Source organism: Curcuma longa, chromosome 1 (genome assembly GCF_044706935.1).
Source record: "Curcuma longa cultivar G26 ecotype Majalengka, Jawa Barat chromosome 1, ITB_CL_G26_1.1, whole genome shotgun sequence".
NCBI lineage: Eukaryota > Viridiplantae > Streptophyta > Magnoliopsida > Zingiberales > Zingiberaceae > Curcuma > Curcuma longa.
The window spans coordinates 8,308,583-8,328,649 of record NC_133861.1 but is presented as its reverse complement, the minus strand read 5'-3'; the positions used below and the strand labels follow the sequence as shown (position 1 = coordinate 8,328,649).

Sequence of the window (20,067 nt, the reverse complement as noted above, 5' to 3'; positions counted from 1 at the left end):
GCCGAGAGAGTGGGAACCTAACAAACAAGGTTTACCTAATCACATATAAATTTCAATACTAGAGAAAACGATTGAAAGAATAAAATACAAAGCAAATCAATGAGAGAGAAAAGTATGTTTTTTTCTTTTCAATATCTTAGGCGTGTTTTGACAATTATGGTAAGTTCTGGAATGATTTGATGGTGGGAATTGATTAAGCCGGTGCTTAGATCAATTGATAGGAGCATAAATCCGTATATTAATGGAAGCAGAATATATTGGAAATTGGGCCGGAAGTGTGCAGCAGAGACATGGGTGGGGGTGCCATGAGTGGCTGGGCGCACCGTGCAGTGGGACGAAGAAAGAGAAAAATGAAAGTAAAAGACAAGTGATGGAGACAGCTCTGTGACAGGGAAATAGATAAACAAAAGCAGGCATTTAATATACTGTTCATCTGTACCCTTATTTCCTGCTTTGCTACAGTGACATAGATTTTATTTGGATTTATTTATTTATTTATTTTGACGGAAGATCCTCACGGAAATCCAGCGGCCGTCGAGGGAAGAGGGATCTAGCGTTGGATACGCGTCGCTGACTCGCAGGACCCCTGCCGACTCGGAAGCGGTCGGCAGCGACCGGTCCAGTCTTCCGGTTTGGGTTTTTAAGCTAATGCGTTATAATTGAATCCGGCTAAAACGGATGAGAATGTAAATTAAGGGACAGCAATTTAAAGCGCATTTTTTAAAATTATTAAAAAAATACAAAAGGGTAACACTCTATTGACTGACTCCACATGGAATTTGGGGAGGGGCCGGGGTTGAAAGAAATGAAATCCTCGAAAGGAAAATTTTTGATTACCCAGAGCAAGAAATAGAGGAGAGAAAGAGAAGAAAGAAAACAGATAGAAATAATAGAAAAATAAAAAATTATCAATGTCTTCCTCTACTGTCGTATTTGCCTAGTTGTCAAGCGTATGCATGTGCCGTTAGGAGAACTCAACAGTAAATTATAGTTGATCATGATCAAAAAAATATTATTTCAATTTCGTTAAAATTCAATTCTTGTCCACTTTAATAATTCTATATTGTCATAACCAACTTAACTATATTTCAGATGTTGATCATGTGAAACTGCTGGGGTGACAGATTCTATCTTTTGTTAAAATGAGGTATCAAGATGCTTTAAGGTGAATCGTGGGATAGAAGGTTGGGAGGAGCTCTAATTGCTGCTCCATAACAAAATTGGGAGGAGCTCTAATTGCTGCTCTCGTTGAATCCTTTCGCTAATTAGCTTTTATCATCCTCATCCATATTAAACAAGTTGACAAGGATGAAGGTTGATGAAGTTGGAGTTGACGAAGATGGTGCAATCTAAACGGGGATAGAATAATAGTATAGCATCGTTTAGGTGAGGTTGAGATTAAAATTGGACTCTATTTCTTTAAGATGAATTTACCTCATACAAGATATGATTTTATCTTGCAATAGTGGCATTGTAAATCACAAGGTTTCGAACCGAAGAAGTTTCTCGAACTCTTCAAAATGCAAGTATAGAATGTAATGCTTGTATTCCGATTTGAATGAATGAAATGATAAAGTATGAGTTTTATTTATACTACATGAAAGGTTAGAAGAACCTCTTGATTCAATCAGATCTGATCCATCCAATCTGAATTGGACAATCCAAATCGCAACCCTTCCTAAGAAATGCAATATCCCTTCATTTGGATTCATTCATTTGAAATTAATGACTTAGATAGAGTTTCATCTAAAAGAGCACTTTGTCTTTTTACTTGGATGCATCTGAGTTTATCATTTTGAATTCAATGACTAAAATTGAACCATCCAAAGAGGTATTTATGCCTTTCCATTTGAATGATCTTGATTTATCCATCTTAATCTGACAATTTAGATTAAGTCATGTAATTGATTCAGACCAAGCCCGCTTGATTTTCAGATCGTGCCATGTCGCCATCCACACCAAACCAATTTATGCAATAAGAAAGGCTCCCTAAGTTTCTCATGATGACACATGCGTGTTAAGTGTAAAGTGTATCTTAAAGTGCCCAATGGGCACACATGCATGTGCTCGATTGGTGCTACGCATCACCCTCGCAAGATCCAAATACAAGTTAGGTTAGAAATTTTATATCCCTATCCATAATAGATTTTAGTTGGGCTCAATTTAATAATTAATTTTTCATCCATCCTAAATTAATTTTAAGAAACTAAATATTTAAAATTATCTACTCAAATTGTAAATTTCAATTTTAAAATTGATAAAATGAAACCCACATGTTATTGGTTCAAAACCAATTTTCAAGAAGTTATAATGATTTTTTAAGGCTTCTTTAAATGCCTGCATCAAAGATAGAGGTTGAGCTCAAGAATTTCTCAACGAGAAGTTAGCATGAAAATTTTTAGTTTAAGATGAGAGTTTTGCCTTGAAACGGAATCCTTTTACCTTTTATATGAATAGTTGACTTGAACTGAATTGCAAATTTCTTTTTAGACATCAATCGACTATTACACATCATCAAACGATTGATATAGTCTCTGACAACTCTTCATGTCATTGAACGACTTCTAAATCTTCTGAGATCTATATGATTTTATTGATAATTTAAATATCAATCGACTAATTTATTCGAGCAGTTGACTGTTTGATTTTTTATTGACATCAATCAATTAATCTTAACCATCAATCAACTAATGCAATCATTTAAATCGACTTACTTCTGTTTGGTTCCTAATTGATATCAATCGATTGATGTAACCATCAATCAACTAATATTTCGATCCAAACTAGAAACAGAAAATTTTCTTTTGTTTTCTAGAGTATCAATCGGTTGATACCTGATTCTCTTTTGTTAGCCATCTTAAAGGTTGAATTCGCCTAAACTCCTCTATCTTGTTCTCAATTACCTAATGCTAGAGGAACCTCTTGTTCTTTGAACTTTCATGCCCAGAGTTTCTTTGTCTCTAGGTCTTTATCCACCTTTGCATCCGATCCGTGATCCATTTGAATTTCCTCCTTTTGTCAAGAATCAAGAATCTGATCCTGCTAAAAATTTGATCCTCAATTTTCTTGAATTTATGCCAAAATTTGGTTTGGGTGTCGGTTCTACTCCCCTATTTCGAACTATTGCAAAAGTTTTATCTTTTTAGTATAATTTTTAATACATGAATCTTTCAATCTTTAAATGATTTCTTAAATTTAGTATAGTTTTTGAAAATGATCAAATATTCTAGTATAACATTTGTATTTCATACTAAAATATAGTTTTCGTTAAGAGTTTATCTCATTAACATTTAATTGTTAAAAATGTCAACTTGAATTTTGAATTAAGCTCACAATATATAGATATCTAGCGGGCGAGGTTGTATCCTATTGGGATCCATTTTCGAGTTGGCACCTAGCTATTGTCGATGTCGGTCAACGTGAACATCATGCCAAACACTAGCTCGTACCACCTTGAGGATGGAGTAGAGTAGTAGCATATATGCTTAATTAATGAAGAAGGTTGTGGGCTTTTTGGATCGGAGATCAATTTGTGGGTCAAAGCTAAAGTAGGATGAGGCAAAAAGGCATATCAACTTTTTAGATTTGGGAGCATTATGGGATTCCAACTTATAATTTTCTATGGACTACTTGTGGTGCTTTAGATTGTTGGCTTCTTCGTAGACAATTCATAGGCTTGTTAGCTATACCCCTCCTTTCTTTAAAGGACTATCGTTAACATGCATGGACAGAACATAAGATCTTGAAATCACGGATTGCAACGAGACAATATGTATTTAGAGTTCAGATATATGTTTAAAATTTCACTGTTCTCAATTTATATTTTTGAATTCATATATAAAAACATGAATACATTATTATTAAGACTTATAAAAATATATTGATTTTAATTTGAAATATTTCAAAATTCTTTAGATTCATTAGTTCATTTCAGATAAAATTATTTGATGAACCTAAAAAATTTTGAATCATTTTAAATTAAAATTAATATATTTTTATAAGTCTTTTAAATATATTTATATTTTTATATTTGAGTATGAATTTTTAAATGAGTCAAGAGTAAAAAATTTAGAGATTGAATACACGTAAACCTATATAATTATTTTCACGGAAAAAGAAAGAAAAGGTATAATAGGAATATAATGCATATTTTTATAATTAAAAAAAAGTTAGGTATGACATGGATAATATTGAAACTTTCTTCAGCAAAATGTCGAAAATATAAATATTGTGTCGGAATTGAAAATTTTTAAAAGGTTAGGTTACATTTAAGAATAATTTAATAGATTACGCCAAATTAACGTGTTTGTTTATTCTCTAAGTGACTGTATTGTTCTCGGCATTTGCGACGTTTGCGGAATATGCGGAGAATCGCACACGTCTTCCTCTGTTATCGTTAATTATAATTTCGAGACTTCTCAGATTACATTTGCTCGAGTCCCCTGCCTTCCTACTCGATTTCTCACCTATCTAGTGATTGCACAGAACAGTTAAACCCGACCGGGGACAACCAAAATGGCCTTTTTTCCTAGCCAATCAAGTCGAAGGGTGCTAATCTCATACCCATTATTGGTCCCTCACCCATGGTCCTTCGTAGCTTAATACTCATCGTCTATTTCAACTACAAGAAATCACGACCGTCTATTCCGGAGAATCCTCGTTCATCGGCTTTCCTGATTGCGACACGGTTTACCGGAATGCTTCCAGCTATATTACACGACGTGGCCATATATCAACACGTTTGGCTACTAATTGCATGTTGTCGACTGTCTCCTGTCGTAAGGCTTGCAAAAGATCCGCAGATGTTTATCTCTCTTTCGAATAAAAAAGAGAGGAGAGTTTTTTTTCCTTGTTAGGTCGAGGACTCGCCGCTTCTGTGAATTTTTCTCTTCTGGTGTAAAAATCTCGCCTTTGATCACCTTCTTAAGCCCTCTAACATGAAGGCCGCTTACCCTCGAACCCTAGACATGGCCATCCCCTCGCCCCCTCTCCTCCACGCCGCGGTAGCCCCGCCGCCTCCTCCTCCTACGTTTTCTGCCGCCGATGCGCTGTCACAGGATGAGCTGAAGCGAATCGCTGCCCATCGTGCCGTAGAGCAGGTGGAGTCTGGAATGGTTCTCGGCCTCGGCACCGGTTCCACCGCCGCCCACGCCCTCGACCGCATCGGCGACCTCCTCCGACGCGGCGCCTTACGGGATGTCGTCGGCATCCCCACCTCCGAGTGGGCCGCCGCGCGCGCAGCTGCAGCGGGCATCCCCCTGACGGATCTCAACGTTCACCCCGTCGTCGACCTGTCCATTGACGGCGCCGACGAGGTTGACCCGTTTCTCAACCTTGTGAAGGGGCGTGGCGGCTCTCTTCTCCGGGAGAAGATGGTGGAGGGCGCCAGTCGGCGGTTCGTGGTGATCGTCGATGAGTCCAAACTCGTTCCTCGCCTTGGGGGCAGCGGCCTGGCCATACCTGTGGAGGTCATCCCCTTCGGCTGGGCGCTAACCCTCCGGCGCCTCCATAGTCTCTTCGATGGCGTTCCAGGCTTTAATATCAAGCTAAGGGCCGCGACCACAAACGCCAAAGCCAGCACCTTTGATGAAGATGAACCAGAAGAGGATCCCTTTGTGACGGATAATAAAAACTATATTGTTGATTTGTTCTTTGAGAATGGAATCATCGGTGATCTGAATTCTATCAGCGATGAGATCCTGAGGATCACTGGGGTAGTGGAGCATGGTATGTTTCTCGGATTGGCGACGTCAGTGATAGTTGCTAGGAAGGATGGGGTGGTGATGATGGACGACAAAGGGATATCAAATGGCATATGAAAGCAATATGCCAACTTTTGGTACGCTGCTTGTTTATTGCTATTTATATATTGCAATGAAGAAAATCAATTTTGTCATTGGTTCTTCACTGGAAGATTTCTTCCTAAGTAAGCCAGAACCTTTTCTGGTTGACGCTGAAACTGGAATTTTTGTAGTCACACTTATCTATGAGCTTTTATGAGGCAACTATTGGTAAAATTTTATACGATTTTGTTGTGAAATTCTATGTTAAGTATGAAGTGGTTGCTCTATCTGAATGTTTTCCCCCTCTTGATATCTAGGATTATTTTGGTATTCTGTGTTCAGTAAAATGTAGTTGTAATTGATTTTCGTTTTGTTTTTTCCCACTGTTTATAGTTCTTTGTTCTTGCTTGTTGTTGTTTGATATGATAGTAGTGTTTTGCCTTCTATGATGTAGTGGGGCATTCTCTGAGTAACGCCTAATTATGTAATCTTTTGGTTGTTATATTTTAATTTACTTGTTATATAATATTAGCAAATGCCGAACACTCCAAAATGCTGCCTGCTTGAAGTTGTTAGAATATGCCACTGTGTTTTTTTAATCAATTGCAATTTCTTCCTTCCCAAGTGATTGCATTGCTGAATGCTTTTGTTTACTTGCCTTTGCATAGTGTATTCGATATTTTACTTAAGTGCAATTGTCTAAAAGGTGCACCATCCTTTTAAATTTATCAAAAAATGCATCTATCTTTTGTCCAACCCACTTCCCAACTTTACAAAAGTGTTTGATGACCATCACTTGATTTACCCACTATTGGTTGATCGGAAATAAACCTAACAAAGTGGATTGGGAAAGGAACATTTTGGAAAATCTGCGAAAGCACATACTTCTTTTGATAAATTTGAAAATAAAGTCTAAGGGACATCTATAATTCTAGGCGTATCCTTTTTACCTAAAAGGTCTCATTTTATTGGACTGGAATGCAACAGGAGGAACTATTGAATCTCCACTTTTATGATTTATGCAAATTTCATTTTGTTGAAACTTTGATATTCTTTTAGGATTCACTTGGTCCGCTTGGATTGCAATCCTTAGATTATACCAAATTTGCAGTTTGTTACCTTTTGTTGTTCCATTCGTAGAATTCCGTTCTAGATTTACGGTTGTTTTTTTTTTCCTTTCCATGTGGAAAGAAAAATAAAATCTAATTCTTAGATATGGATCATGAGTTACAGCAGAACGATTACTCGCTCTGCACAAGCTTCAGTCGCCATAATATATTACTGTTACTGAATGATAACAATGTGGCTAAGTTATTTTGCTTATGTTGTAGTTATAATAAATACTTCTTTTTAAAATGTTTATTTTGATTGTAAAGATACAAGCAATTAATCTACTAATAAGCAAATATTTCACATGTTAGCTAGCATAAGAAACCATGGTTTGAACGTTTGCTTTCACAACTTCAATTTATTTTACAAGTTGATGGCTGGCAGACCATGGTTACTGGCTGTTTGAATGAATGCGAAACGTCGTGTGGATCAAGTAAGCATTCTTGTGATTCAGATTTCAATCTTATTAGGTTCAAATTTCAAATATAATGTTATTAATTGGTGTTTAACCATGCGAACGAGAGTAATTCATTGTGGTATATTTTAGACCGAGTATTTAAATTCTTTTTCCTTTCTTACTACTAGGAGAAACAAAAATCAAAAGAAATGCTGCAGGATATTACACTTTGCAAGCCATCACAGAAACAGATTGTTTACTGGAGGGTGCAGAAAGAGGACAAAAGAGAGAGAATGAGATAAAAGAGACTAGTCGAATTTAGTCATCTTGTCTTGAGAGTTAAGGAATTAAGGAAGGGAAAAGATTGACGATAAATTGAAATTGCCTGTGTTCTTTTGTCTTCTTCGCCACAGGGCAGCAGGCCATGACTGGCAAGGACGAGCAGATCAAGATGTGCAGTGGCCTTGGTTTCAGATGGATGCACGACACCGTTCGATTTCGTGTGAATTGCACGACAACGTCTGGTTGGACACCAGCACATGACGACACGGCGGCATCCAAATTTTTACAAGAGGAAGAAGGGGCTCAGCTGAAGGAGCTACATTTCATTATCATTATTTTTTGGCAGAAAGACGAGTTATCACTAGTAATAGTGGAGTTAATATGGGCAGACAACTCCTGCTCCAATCCGGTCTTCAAACTTCCACAGTTAGCCTTCATCAGTCTCCAAAACTTCACATCCAACAGACTTTCATGGATTTTTCTTTTTCTCAAGAATTCATGGGTTTAGATGCCACGTCTTGCTAACTATGTCGGCAAATAGCTTCATCCAATACTTTCTTGATTTCTTGATGAAATCATGGAATAAATATGAGGCACAAGGGTTAAGACACTAGTCCTTGTCATGGTCTTTTTCATCGAACCTGTCCAAGAATGCCCAACCATCATTTTCATAATGAACGTGGCATTCAGGACCGAAGAGGACAGCATTGCCGCAGAATGGCCGATGCGTGCTGTTTCAACTGACATGGCCTTCTGGGAAAGAGGTTCTGGAATTATTTGAAGGACTGGTTCCTTAATCATCTACTCATTTGTGTGTCTTGCTTGATACCATCAGGTGGCTGTATGAACACCAAGTTTGTTGGTCTAATCAAGCTCAACTATATGTAGATCTATTGAGTAGAGTGGTTTCAATCACACTGATTCATTTTTATTCCCCTACTTATTAATGTAAATTACTCCTTCCTCTTATTACTAAAGCAAAAAAAAAAAAAAATGATACCAAGCACTGGATTTTGGTTTTGAATAAATCTTTGTTTGGAAAAGGAAAACTTCTGTGTTCATACAAATTTGAAGTCAGGGCGATGCTTATGACCCCCGAAAAACACGAAAATAGATTGATTATTATGTTTTTTTTTCCAAAAAAGGATTTTTTTTGTAAGAAAAAACTGAGAATATATAACAATCTGTCAAGCTATTATGTTTCCAAATTGTTCTTTGCTTCTGACTATATTTTGACAACGACCACATTAAAATCCTATTGGATTGGATAAACTCGATGATGTTTCAATGTATCCATCCACAGTAGTCAAGAAGGTTCTCATAACCCAAAACGTTTGAATTGGTCCACATCTCATGGCGACCCACACTGAATTACTATTTAATCCATTGGGTTGAGTCATGGAGTGGAGATAGAGAGGTGGCAGGATGGATTGGGTCATTGGGTCGGTATCAAGACATCCACATCGGTTGAATGGATAGATGACTTTGTGAGTTTGACAAATGACTAAATTCAATTGCATATGACTAATTAGAATAGCGACGAACTTTTTGGTGTGAAGATTCAAATGGATGCCACGATAGTCTCAATTTGTTTTCTGTTTTCTTGATCCTGTTCAACATATTTTAGGTTTTTTTTCAAAGAAATATTCTAAAAATTACATTTTTTTTCAATCTAAAAAAGTTATACAATTGAATTAATTACTATGAAACATAATTGTCGAATTCTACTTTTTACTGTAGTGTTGAGACTAAGTAAATTTGTTCACAAAACACTTTGCATTCCACTTATAAACAATTAATATCAAAATTGATCAATCACCATATTTGTAATATTGTTATATTAAAAATTCTTTTTTTAAGAAATAATTTGAAATACTATTGTAATATTTTAAAAAATTGATTAGTGCTTTAAAGTAAAATGATGATAAACGACACCCATTTAATTTTTGCTTAAAAAAATATATTGATGGTAGAAAAATTGGTCATCAAACAGAAAATGGAATGCTTTGATATAAATCATACATTATATCTAAGAAATTTGAAAATTTTATGAAATTTTTATACGATCAAATCGATTATGGATAAGATTAATTAATCGAATAGTAAAAAATTATATATTGAATTAAAAAAATAATAAGAAAGTTAGAAAATAGAAGAAAAGGACCCCCGCGGCATAAAATCTTCGTTTCATGCTTGTTTCTCAAAACCTCCTCTCCCTCTCCACTCCCCCCTCCAATTTCTATATCTTTCCTCACTCCAAATTCTCCGTAATCCACTTCTTCCTTTTCCTCCTCTCCTTCTGTTTGGCTTCTGGATCTTCTCCTGAGGTGAAAGGCAAGACCTTGGAGAAAAGCTTCCGCCTTTCTCTTGCTGCTCCAGTTTCTTGCTTGTCGTTTGCTGCTCTTTTGGTGAGCCTGCTTCCTTCGATTGTATTATGCTTCTGAATATTCCATCCATGCCTATTTGGTCCGTAGTTTGAACTATAAGTTGTTGTTGGATCCTTTGTCGCTTTTCTCTGGTTTTTTGATCAAAGGCAACTCCGGCTTTCTGATTTTTTTTTTCCCGAAATTTGTGCCTAGGGTTTTTGAATTTTCCAATTTATATAACTTCTCTAGTACTTTTGTTTTGGAAATCCTCGACAAGGCTCGAATATCTGCGTTCCCCTTTCTTTCCGGATGCTTGTAATGTTTTGTTCAATTCCCTTCTTGTGCATTTTTGGTTATTAGTTTCTTACCGAAGTTAAATGCTTTCTCTTTGAATTATTTGCAGAGCGAGATTTGCATTGAATAAAAACTTTGGTTGTTTTAAAGGTAAATTTGTTAAACTTTACCATGGAATACGTTGGTGCGGAATTTTCTTTGCAACCTAAATTTGATCTTTCTTCCCGTTTGACTATAAAGTGATGGGTGACCATTTTGTGCTGCTGGTGGACCGTTTGCTGACCGAGTCAACCCTCGGAGCTGCTATCGAGAGTATAAACCAGGGGTCAACCACAAAGATCTCTTCCTTGTCAATTGTGGACGAAGAAACTGACTCGAAGAAATTTGTTGAGGATGGTATGTCGACTGGTAGATTGGTCGAATGCCGAATTTGCCAGGATGAGGATGAGGACGCTAACATGGAGATCCCCTGTTCCTGTTGCGGAAGCTTAAAGGTAAAGCTTTCTTTTCTTTTTCTTTCATAAAGGGACAAGAATTTTTAGGTGTTTTGGCATCACTAACCAACATCCATCATGAAAAGGACGTCCAACGTGAAACCTGGGACTAGCTTACATTTTGCTTCTGGGCAATTGCCAATTCACTAAGTTATTGTTATAAGCCGGCGAGGTTGAATTCACTAGTTTTGATTCCTGTCCAAAAAGATGGTTGGTGATGAATAGCATTATCATAGTAATGCTGCCTTGTGTGAAATCAAGCAAAAAAATCTGGTTTTCTAGGTATCATGTAAGAAGCGAGAATCTTTTGTCAACAATGGAAGCCTTCCCTAGGAGATTTAATGTATCAGATCCAGAATATCTGAGTGAACCCTTTTCAGATGTTCCTTAATGGAAATAATGCGGTTTGTTATCCATATATGCTACTTAATCTTTCTACTTGTAATTGTTGGAAGTTCAGCATGTACAACTTAATGATCCTAATGAAAGTTTCAACAGTAAATATGGGCCATGCACAACAATTTTCTACGTTAGATCATGTTAATTTGAGAGTTGGGTTTCTGGTGAATATATAATAACTAAGATTTCTTTTCGTTAACCACAATGACACATTTCATGTTTTCATTTGACAATGGTTGAATGATGGAAAGAATGAGATTATAGGACTTTTTGTCTGTTACTATTAAAAAGTAAAATTCCTCACAGGCTCAAAATCTTCACTGTTTGTATGGTGGTGATTCTCTTGTTAAAATGACACTAGTGTTGCTTGGATAGTGTAACTGTTGGCCCTAATAAACGTTGAATGAAGTAGTTGCTGGTAAGTCTTTAACAGCTTTCCTATAGTTGAAACGAACATACTCTCTGTTGGATACTGCCTACTTTGTCAAGTAAAATTATCTTCAACTTCATTTTGAAGTTTCATATAATATAAAAAGCAAACATTAATACCAACAAACATCAGACAACCTATTCCTCAAGTTATTTTCTCTTTGTTGCTATTTTTACCATTGCCGACTTTCCTGTACCTAAAATATCGTGAGATTCATGCCCTGATTATCCTAGCTTATCTTCTTACTTGAGTTTCACTTATGCTTTTCATCTCTTTTACTTCTACAGTATGCTCACCGCAAATGTGTGCAGAAATGGTGTAATGAGAAAGGTGACACTACATGTGAGATATGTCTGCAGGTAATCATTAATTTTGTTTTGGAAGTATTGCTTATTTAACACTTAACAACATTGGGACCATCTCTCATTACTTTTGATGCACTATGCCATTCAGCAATTTAAACCAGGATATACTGCACCTCCAAAGTTGTTTCTTTACGGGACTAGTCCTATGAATTTCAGGTACTCCCTCTGTTTCTTTTTGATCAAAGTGCTTAAAATGTTATTCTATCCCGGTGATCTTAGACTGGCCATAATATACATGTTCAGGGGAAACTGGGAGATTTCAAGGCATGGTACCCAAAATCATCAGTATATAGCAATAACTCAAACTAATAACGCTCACCACTACAATGACTATGTCACTTCACATGATCGAAGCATTATGTATTGTCGCATAGTTGCTGCTACAGTGAGTTTCATCTTCACATATGTAAAACTTGAACTCCTAGCGTGAATGGTACTCATAAATACAATGCCTTTTTTTCTAGTTCATGATCAGTTTGATTCTTCGCCAGTCTATCCCTTTTATGATAAGTGGAATTGAGCAGTATTCGATCCCGCCTTGCACAGTAAGGATTTGCTGTTATTCGTAATATAATAAAACATTCCCCTATACTTAATATTGACATGCTCTTCCATCAAAATTTAGCTGTTTCTGCTAAAGATTATTGGCATTGTATTACCATTATACATTATGTCAAGAGCAGTTATCACATTCTACCGAAGGCGGCAACTGCAGGTAATTCTTGTTTTCCCTTGCAACATTTTTTTAAGGTGGAAAATCTCATCACTTTCTCCAAGTTCAAGTTTTACCCAAATCTGTTTATAAATGCAGGAAGTGCATGAAGATAGAGTCCAGGCGTCTCAAATGGAGAATGGCCAATTGCACTCTTTGCAAGTGATGCAGTCCTCTTTTGGTATCTCTGCACACTAGGCAGTGAGGGAATAATAATACAGAAGGCCATAAAGGATATGAAAGATTGCAAAGTGCTGCACATGCTAAATTTTTAGTTTAGGCTTCATACAGGTAAATTGCAGGGTTATCAATTGAACCTATAGAGTATAAACCAATTTAACTCAATGGTAGGGTAATCCATCCCATGTGCTTAGGAGACATAGAACACATAAAGTTGTTTTTTTAAAGGCAGAGAATATGTAATTAATTGTTGTGTCAGTCACATTATGGTGCTACTCTCTTCGAGTCAAAGAAGATGTAGTGCAAACTGTGTACATGATGATTATATAGTCCAATACACCTTTTCAAGTGTTTGGGTCTTGATTTCCTAGGTTTGGCGTCGCAAGCTTGTTTTTCAATTGTAAGAGACAATTGACTATGATCTTTTATCTCGGCTTGAGTCTTATCATTGTCAAGAAGATGCATGGCACGTATGCGAGTGATCTGAGTTTATCAATATTGATGACTCTGCTACATGTTAAAACGATAAGAGCCAATCACTTCAGGTTGCTTTTCTATATTTTTTTTTATGTTCATATTTTGTATTCTAAGAAAACTGAAAATTAAAAAGAGAATAAACAATATTTATTCTCATTTTGAAAGTATTGAGAGAGAAAAAAAATCAAATGAAAAATTGAAAATAGTAGACTACACCAAACCAAAGTGTCCCGTTTGCTCCCACAACAAAAAATCTAAAGAGAAAGTTTGCATGAGAAATTTTGTTTGATAACCGGAATGAAAAATGAGAATGGATTATACTAATCATTTCATTTTAATATTTAAATGAATTGATTTAGGATGTTATTTATCAATTGTAAATACAAAATGGACAACTAATAGGGGAAAAAAATCTATAGTTAATGGATGACCTTAAATTTAAGGATTGGTGAGGTTTAAACAATGATAAAATTAAAACAAATAGATTGAGTGGTAGAACAAATTAAAATCGATAAATTAGATAACTCAAATCGTACAAGCTAAACAAACAAAGTGAATAAATCAAAGGGTCAAACAAAATGAAGGTGTTCTAGGTATTAGGAAGACCATACGAATAGAGAAAGTTTGTAGGTTGAATGGGGTGGGATGGCAAAATTGAGATGGCATATTGAGCTTGGCATATGATACAAGCGTGGAGGACTATGGACAAATTGAGTTAGCCAAGTAGATTAGTGGAATAGTATGGTAAATTGGCTTAATGGGTTTGATGGATTAATAGGTAGAATTGGTTAAACTAGTAAAATAAATTAGGTGGATTGAATGTACTGAACAAATTAAATATATTGAATGGACTAAACAACTCGTTGCTTCGAAATTGATTATATCCGTAGACCTGCCTGCACCATCACAATTCTACTGGCCATGATTACTTGGACTGAAATTGACCATAGTTTAGACTCTTCAGAAGAAGCAACTCAGAAAAATAAAAACACCGAAAGCGCAAGACAAAATCGATCTGCGTAGGAAGAAAACAAATTCCGCTGGCCATGATTAATTGCAATTACACAACAGTTTGACAAGCAGGTATCTAGAAACGAAACAAAGAAAGGAATCCCTGCGCTTGCTTATTTGCAAAAAAGATCCGAGACCTTTCTGTCTCATGCTGGAGGAAAAATGAAAAGCCGGCCAGCATTAACAACGATACAAAGCGAAGAAACTGGCGCTTCAACAAAGCCAATTGTTTCGTTTCTAAATTTATTGAATGGCGAGACAAAAAATTTCTATGATGCAGCAGACTCCTTTGCAATCTTCTCGGCCTTTGCAATGACTTCTTCAATGCCTCCAACCATGTAAAATGATTGCTCCGGTAGGTCGTCGTACTTCCCATCCAAAACACCCTGCAGATAGCAAGACAACATGAACATTAATAACATAACGTCACAATCCAGTCAATTTCAATCCCAAAAGATTTTTTTGATCCACCCTTTGGTCCAATCTCATGGCCCATAGATAATTCTCTGAAGTCTTCTCATCATCTAGATATTGTAGCAATCCTTTAGATTAATAATGCACACGCTATTAGATCAAATTGATCTCAACTCCCCTTGTGATCCATCTTTTAAGAATAATAAGTTCTCTTTACTTATTGATCTCTCAAGCTCTTTCAATCTCTCTTAGCCTCTTTGTTATAGGTCTCTAGCGAGTTAGGCTTACTTAGTAACTTAAAGGGAAAATTGTCTAGAGTGGTGCTAAAATTAAGCATGTGACAAGAAACTTTTTATCTTATCATAGAATATGAGTTTTGAGAAACATGACAAATCACCCAGCTAAGTCACACATTTTGAAGAGAAAAAAAATATATAGTGCAGCAATATCTGAGCACTTAGTTTCGTGGGAACATGACAAAACAAAGCAACTTTTAGGGACATCAAATGAACTTTACCCTAAAACAAATTTTTAACTACTTTACAAACACTCAGAAGTATAATATCTCTCTCTGCCTATGGATAGCAGAACAAGGTTTTAATTTCCCATTCTCCCAGCAAAGAGAATCAAACGGGACGAGTGAAGAAGTAAACATTTTATAACTCAATTCATTTTTTGTGTGGGACAAGACATGTGAAGAAACTCAAACAGATGTGAGGTAAGTCATAACTATATGTTTTTTCATTAAATGTTGTTAAAGCTAGCAAAAACGGGACAGAGCGAGATATCAAATTTTATGATACGGTTGGGAATTAACTGACCTGGAAACTGTTCACGCTTTCTTTCAATTCAACGTATTTTCCAGGTGCACCAGTGAAAACTTCAGCAACATGGAAAGGCTGGCTCAAGAACCGCTGGATCTTTCGAGCTCGAGCAACAGTCAATTTATCATCTTCACTGAGCTCATCCATTCCAAGGATAGCAATAATATCCTGCAGATTCTTATAGTTTTGGAGAACCTTTTGGACACCTCTAGCAGTGTTGTAGTGTTCTTCTCCCAACACATGCGGAGAAAGCATTCTTGATGTGGAGTCAAGAGGATCGACAGCAGGGTAGATGCCGAGCTCGGAAATCTAATCAGTAACAAAAGTATGTTAATTAGGATTGTCTAATGTCTCCTTAATTTATAATCCAAGAAACATAACAGAAAACTATATGAAGCAAACCTGTCTTGACAGCACAGTTGTTGCATCAAGATGAGCGAAAGTAGTTGCTGGAGCAGGATCAGTCAAGTCATCAGCAGGCACATAGATAGCTTGCACTGAAGTGATGGAACCCTTCTTTGTTGTCGTAATACGCTCTTGGAGTCCACCAAGATCAGTAGCTAGTGTTGGTTGATAACCGACAGCAGATGGTATACGACCAAGCAAGGCAGACACTTCAGAGTTTGCCTACGAGAATGGAAGAAACATAAAAACCTATTCTACCAACAAACAGCTTCATTAAACAGCACAACACAGAATTGATCACAGTTTCCTACAGACTATTATTTTTTCTAGAAAGTTGAACCTAAAAATATTGTCACACAGTAAAATATAAACTTACTTGCGTGAATCTGAAAATATTGTCAATAAAGAGAAGCACATCCTGTCCTTCAGCATCACGGAAGTGCTCAGCAACAGTCAGCCCAGTTAAACCAACTCGTGCACGAGCACCAGGGGGTTCATTCATTTGACCATATACAAGAGCACACTTGCTCTCATTCTATTTATTGCACAGATTAAAACAACACGGGGTGAGGAACAAAAAGATGCAAAAGAAAATTCAAAAATAGAGCATGAAGAAACTCCTGAAACATACCTGTTTATCTCCCAGCTTGATGACACCACTCTCAATCATTTCCCTGTATAGATCATTACCCTCACGAGTACGCTCACCAACACCAGCAAAGACAGAAAAACCACCTACAGACCAAATATTAAATATTAAAGGCAAAAACACTATGAGGTTCAGCTCAATGGTCTCCCACGAGTACTAACCATGGGCCTTTGCAACATTGTTGATCAGCTCCATGATAAGTACAGTCTTCCCCACACCAGCCCCACCAAAAAGCCCAATCTTTCCACCTCTCTGATATGGTGCCAGAAGATCTACAACCTATTGATCTCAGAAAACATATGCCATTGTTTGCATAAATATATACACACACATATAATAATATATATATATATATTATATATTTATATTTGATCTTCAAGAATAACAAAGAAATATATACAATAGAAATGACTAGAGAAGAGCATAAACAAGCACCTTAATTCCAGTCACAAGGATCTGTTGTTCAGTTGCCTGTTCAACAAAAGCAGGTGCTTCACGATGGATGGGAAGGAAATGATTGGTCTCTGTTTATCAGAGACAATTGAATAAAAAAATAATATCGAACATTAATTAACAGAAAGAAAGAACATCAAAAAACCAAACAATCTTACTTATTTCACCCCTCTCATCAATTGGTTCTCCAATAACATTTATAATGCGTCCCAGAGTGGCTCTGCCAACAGGAACCTAATAGTTGAATCGAACACAAACAAGTAAATGCCAACAAAATTGCATCAAATTATGAAAGGCACATTGATAAACCATTCGCTATTTTTTCTTTGCAATGCTCCATAAGATCAATCAAAAGAAATTTTCCAGCAAGTGTAACATTCAACAACCAGCAATACACTTAGGAAAAGTCATCTGATTGTGTTAAAACACTTTATATCACATGACAATACCATGCACAAAGAACTAAAACAAGGAAATAGTCATTCGAACTCTAAGTGCTACAATTGACATCGATGTAAGAAACACCATTGATACCCCACAATATTGATCTCACTCCAGGTCAGCATGCCAACCTACATGACTTATTCCAAGTCATACCCTGGCTTGCACAAGCTCTACTTAGACATAGCCTCCCATGCCATCTACCCCTACAATTCTATGCCATACTTGGACATGGTCCTTGTAGCTATAAGTTATCCATAGGCATGACCCCCTGCAGTTGCAAATAGGGTTGAGCAATCGGTTCAAAACCAAATCGACAGAACTGATTTAACCGAAACCAAATAAATCGAAATTTTTTCGAACTAACCAAACTGACCAAACTTTCCAACAAAAACCGAACAAACTGAACCAATAAAACATCGATTAATTCGGTTTTCGACCGAACTTTCAATAATGATACATTTCCATCCGATTTTAACTGGGCCTAAGACAAATGTTTAAATAATCTGAATATCCTAACAATGCAAAAGACAAAAATAACTTTTAAAGGATCAAAATTCTTTAGAGCCTCCGAAAAGACTTTAAACGACGATTTTGGGTCTAAGACTAGGCCGTTACGGGTTACACCTAGTAACAAATGCAAATCTCTGAACAAGCTTCGATTTGATATATTATAGGCCTCGTAATTCAACTCGAATCAAAAGTTATGACATCTAAAACTTACGATCAAAACAATCTCAAAACTCTAGGCTATGCTTATCGACCCCTTGCATCAATAAAAACTTTATCAAACGCAAGGAGTGCCAATACTAACTTCTACCAGCACCACACTAATGAGTGTGGTGCGGGTTTTTGCTATATTTTAAAAACCAATACCAACTATAGTGGTGGTGTTGGATTACAATTCTTCAGAGCTTCTAAAAAGACTTTAAATGACAATTTGGGTCTAAGACTGAGTCGTTACAAATTACACTTAGTAACAAATGTAAATCTCTGAACGAGTTTCGATTTAATATACTATAAGTCTTGTGATTCAATTCTAGTCAAAGTTATGACATCTAAAAGCTTACGATCAAAATAGTATCAAAACTCTAGGCTATGCTCACAGACCCCCTGCATCGGTCAAAACTTTATCAAACGCAGGAAGTGCCAAAATTGACCTCTAATCAGTTTGGTGCTAACATCACATTGTAATGTTGATTTTCAAAATACAACACCATTGAAAACCAACACCATATAATATTGATTTATTTGGGTTAACTGAATTAAGAGTTTTAAAATCGAAACCAAATTGAAATATCCAAAATAACTGATATATTTTTTAAAAAATGGAATTCTGAAATAACCGAACCTTTAAATTCAGTCGTTTCGGTTGATTAATTTGATTTAACCGAACTTTTTCTCACCCTTAATTGCAAGTCATGCTTAGGTATGACCTCCCACACATGTACACCTATAAATCCCCAGTCTCTCATATTCTCTTTTCTTTTACCATTTAGTGCTCTTTCTAGTGTTCACGAGTTGGACCTCTCGAACTTAGTCGAACAGCTGCTTTAGCTGCCACTGCATTTCCCGGCCTCCACATCACCAGCAGCTTCCACACCATGACACCATCAACGTTCACCTCAGCATCCTTTATCAGTGGCAGATTTCCCCCACGTCGATTATAAAGGTGACACAATTTAAACTTTTAACTTGAATAATCTAGAAAACTAGCTAATCATCTTGTAAACTCTGAGGTAATAAAACACACCCTTTTCCCAAAAAATTGATCCGTTCATTGAGCAATTTACTCTTGGTCTTTGTTATTATATCAATCAGGAGGTAATCCCATCGACATCGGTCACACATACCGTGATGGGAGATCCGGTGTTGAAGACTCTCTGACCACGGACAAGCCCCTCGGTACCGTCCATAGCGATCGTCCGCACCATGCTTTCCCCCAGATGCTGGGCGACCTCGAGAACCAGACGGATCTGGTTATCGAGCACCTCCAGCGCTGTCAGGATCGGGGGAAGCCCCTCGTCAAACCTCACATCGACGACGGCGCCGATCACCTGACACACCTGCCCGATCGCGCCGGCGCCTGTGAATTCGTCCGTGATTTTGCCACTTAGCCCGGCTGCAGTCTTGGCAGGGGGCGGAGAGGGAGTCTCTGAAACTGCGGCAGCGGTGGCGTACTCAGCTACGCGGGACAGGAGGTAGCCAGCCGGGGAGGGGCGAGGGACAGCCCTAGGGGCGGGGCATGCTAGGGAGGGGGTTCTGATGGGAGGGGGACGGCGGGCGGAGGAGCGGATGAGGGAGGACAGCAGGCGGCGAGTGGCCATAATGGCCGGAGGTAGAGGATGAGGGAGGCGGATCGCTGTGCTCTCTCTACTTGTTGGCTAGGGCTCAGATCAAGAGCTGTCAGGGAATTGGAACGGGAGGAAGCGGACTTAAATGGGAGAAGAAACCGAAAAATGGCCTATAGGAAGGAATCCGCCGGTTGTTGGGCTGGATTTAGATTTAGCCTTTTCTAGTGGGCATAGAATTTGTTCAACATCATCTTGATATATTTTATTATCTGTCCTAAATAAATAAA

The 20,067-nt window shown here is 37.2% G+C and overlaps 2 protein-coding genes and 1 pseudogene across 2 annotated transcripts; 2 read left to right on the top strand and 1 right to left on the bottom strand.

Annotated features, from left to right (window-relative positions):
* Window positions 1-4,902: 4,902 nt before the first annotated feature.
* Window positions 4,903-6,070, top strand: LOC141846790 (putative ribose-5-phosphate isomerase 2). Its single transcript, XM_074734855.1, has one exon. The coding sequence runs from the start codon at window positions 4,938-4,940 to the stop codon at window positions 5,817-5,819; it is 882 nt and encodes a 293-aa protein (XP_074590956.1). The 5' UTR covers window positions 4,903-4,937; the 3' UTR covers window positions 5,820-6,070.
* Window positions 6,071-9,773: 3,703 nt separating this feature from the next.
* On the top strand, window positions 9,774-13,160 carry LOC141831902 (uncharacterized; annotated as a pseudogene).
* A 1,151-nt stretch (window positions 13,161-14,311) lies between these two features.
* On the bottom strand, window positions 14,312-19,845 carry LOC141838793 (ATP synthase subunit beta, mitochondrial-like). Its single transcript, XM_074726376.1, has 9 exons — window positions 19,340-19,845; window positions 17,204-17,279; window positions 17,028-17,116; window positions 16,754-16,871; window positions 16,575-16,678; window positions 16,320-16,478; window positions 15,941-16,165; window positions 15,536-15,847; window positions 14,312-14,686 (listed from the first exon to the last, which is right to left on the bottom strand). Exons 1-9 carry the CDS (start codon window positions 19,811-19,813, stop codon window positions 14,570-14,572), a joined length of 1,674 nt encoding a protein of 557 aa, XP_074582477.1. The 5' UTR covers window positions 19,814-19,845; the 3' UTR covers window positions 14,312-14,569.
* Window positions 19,846-20,067: the final 222 nt, after the last annotated feature.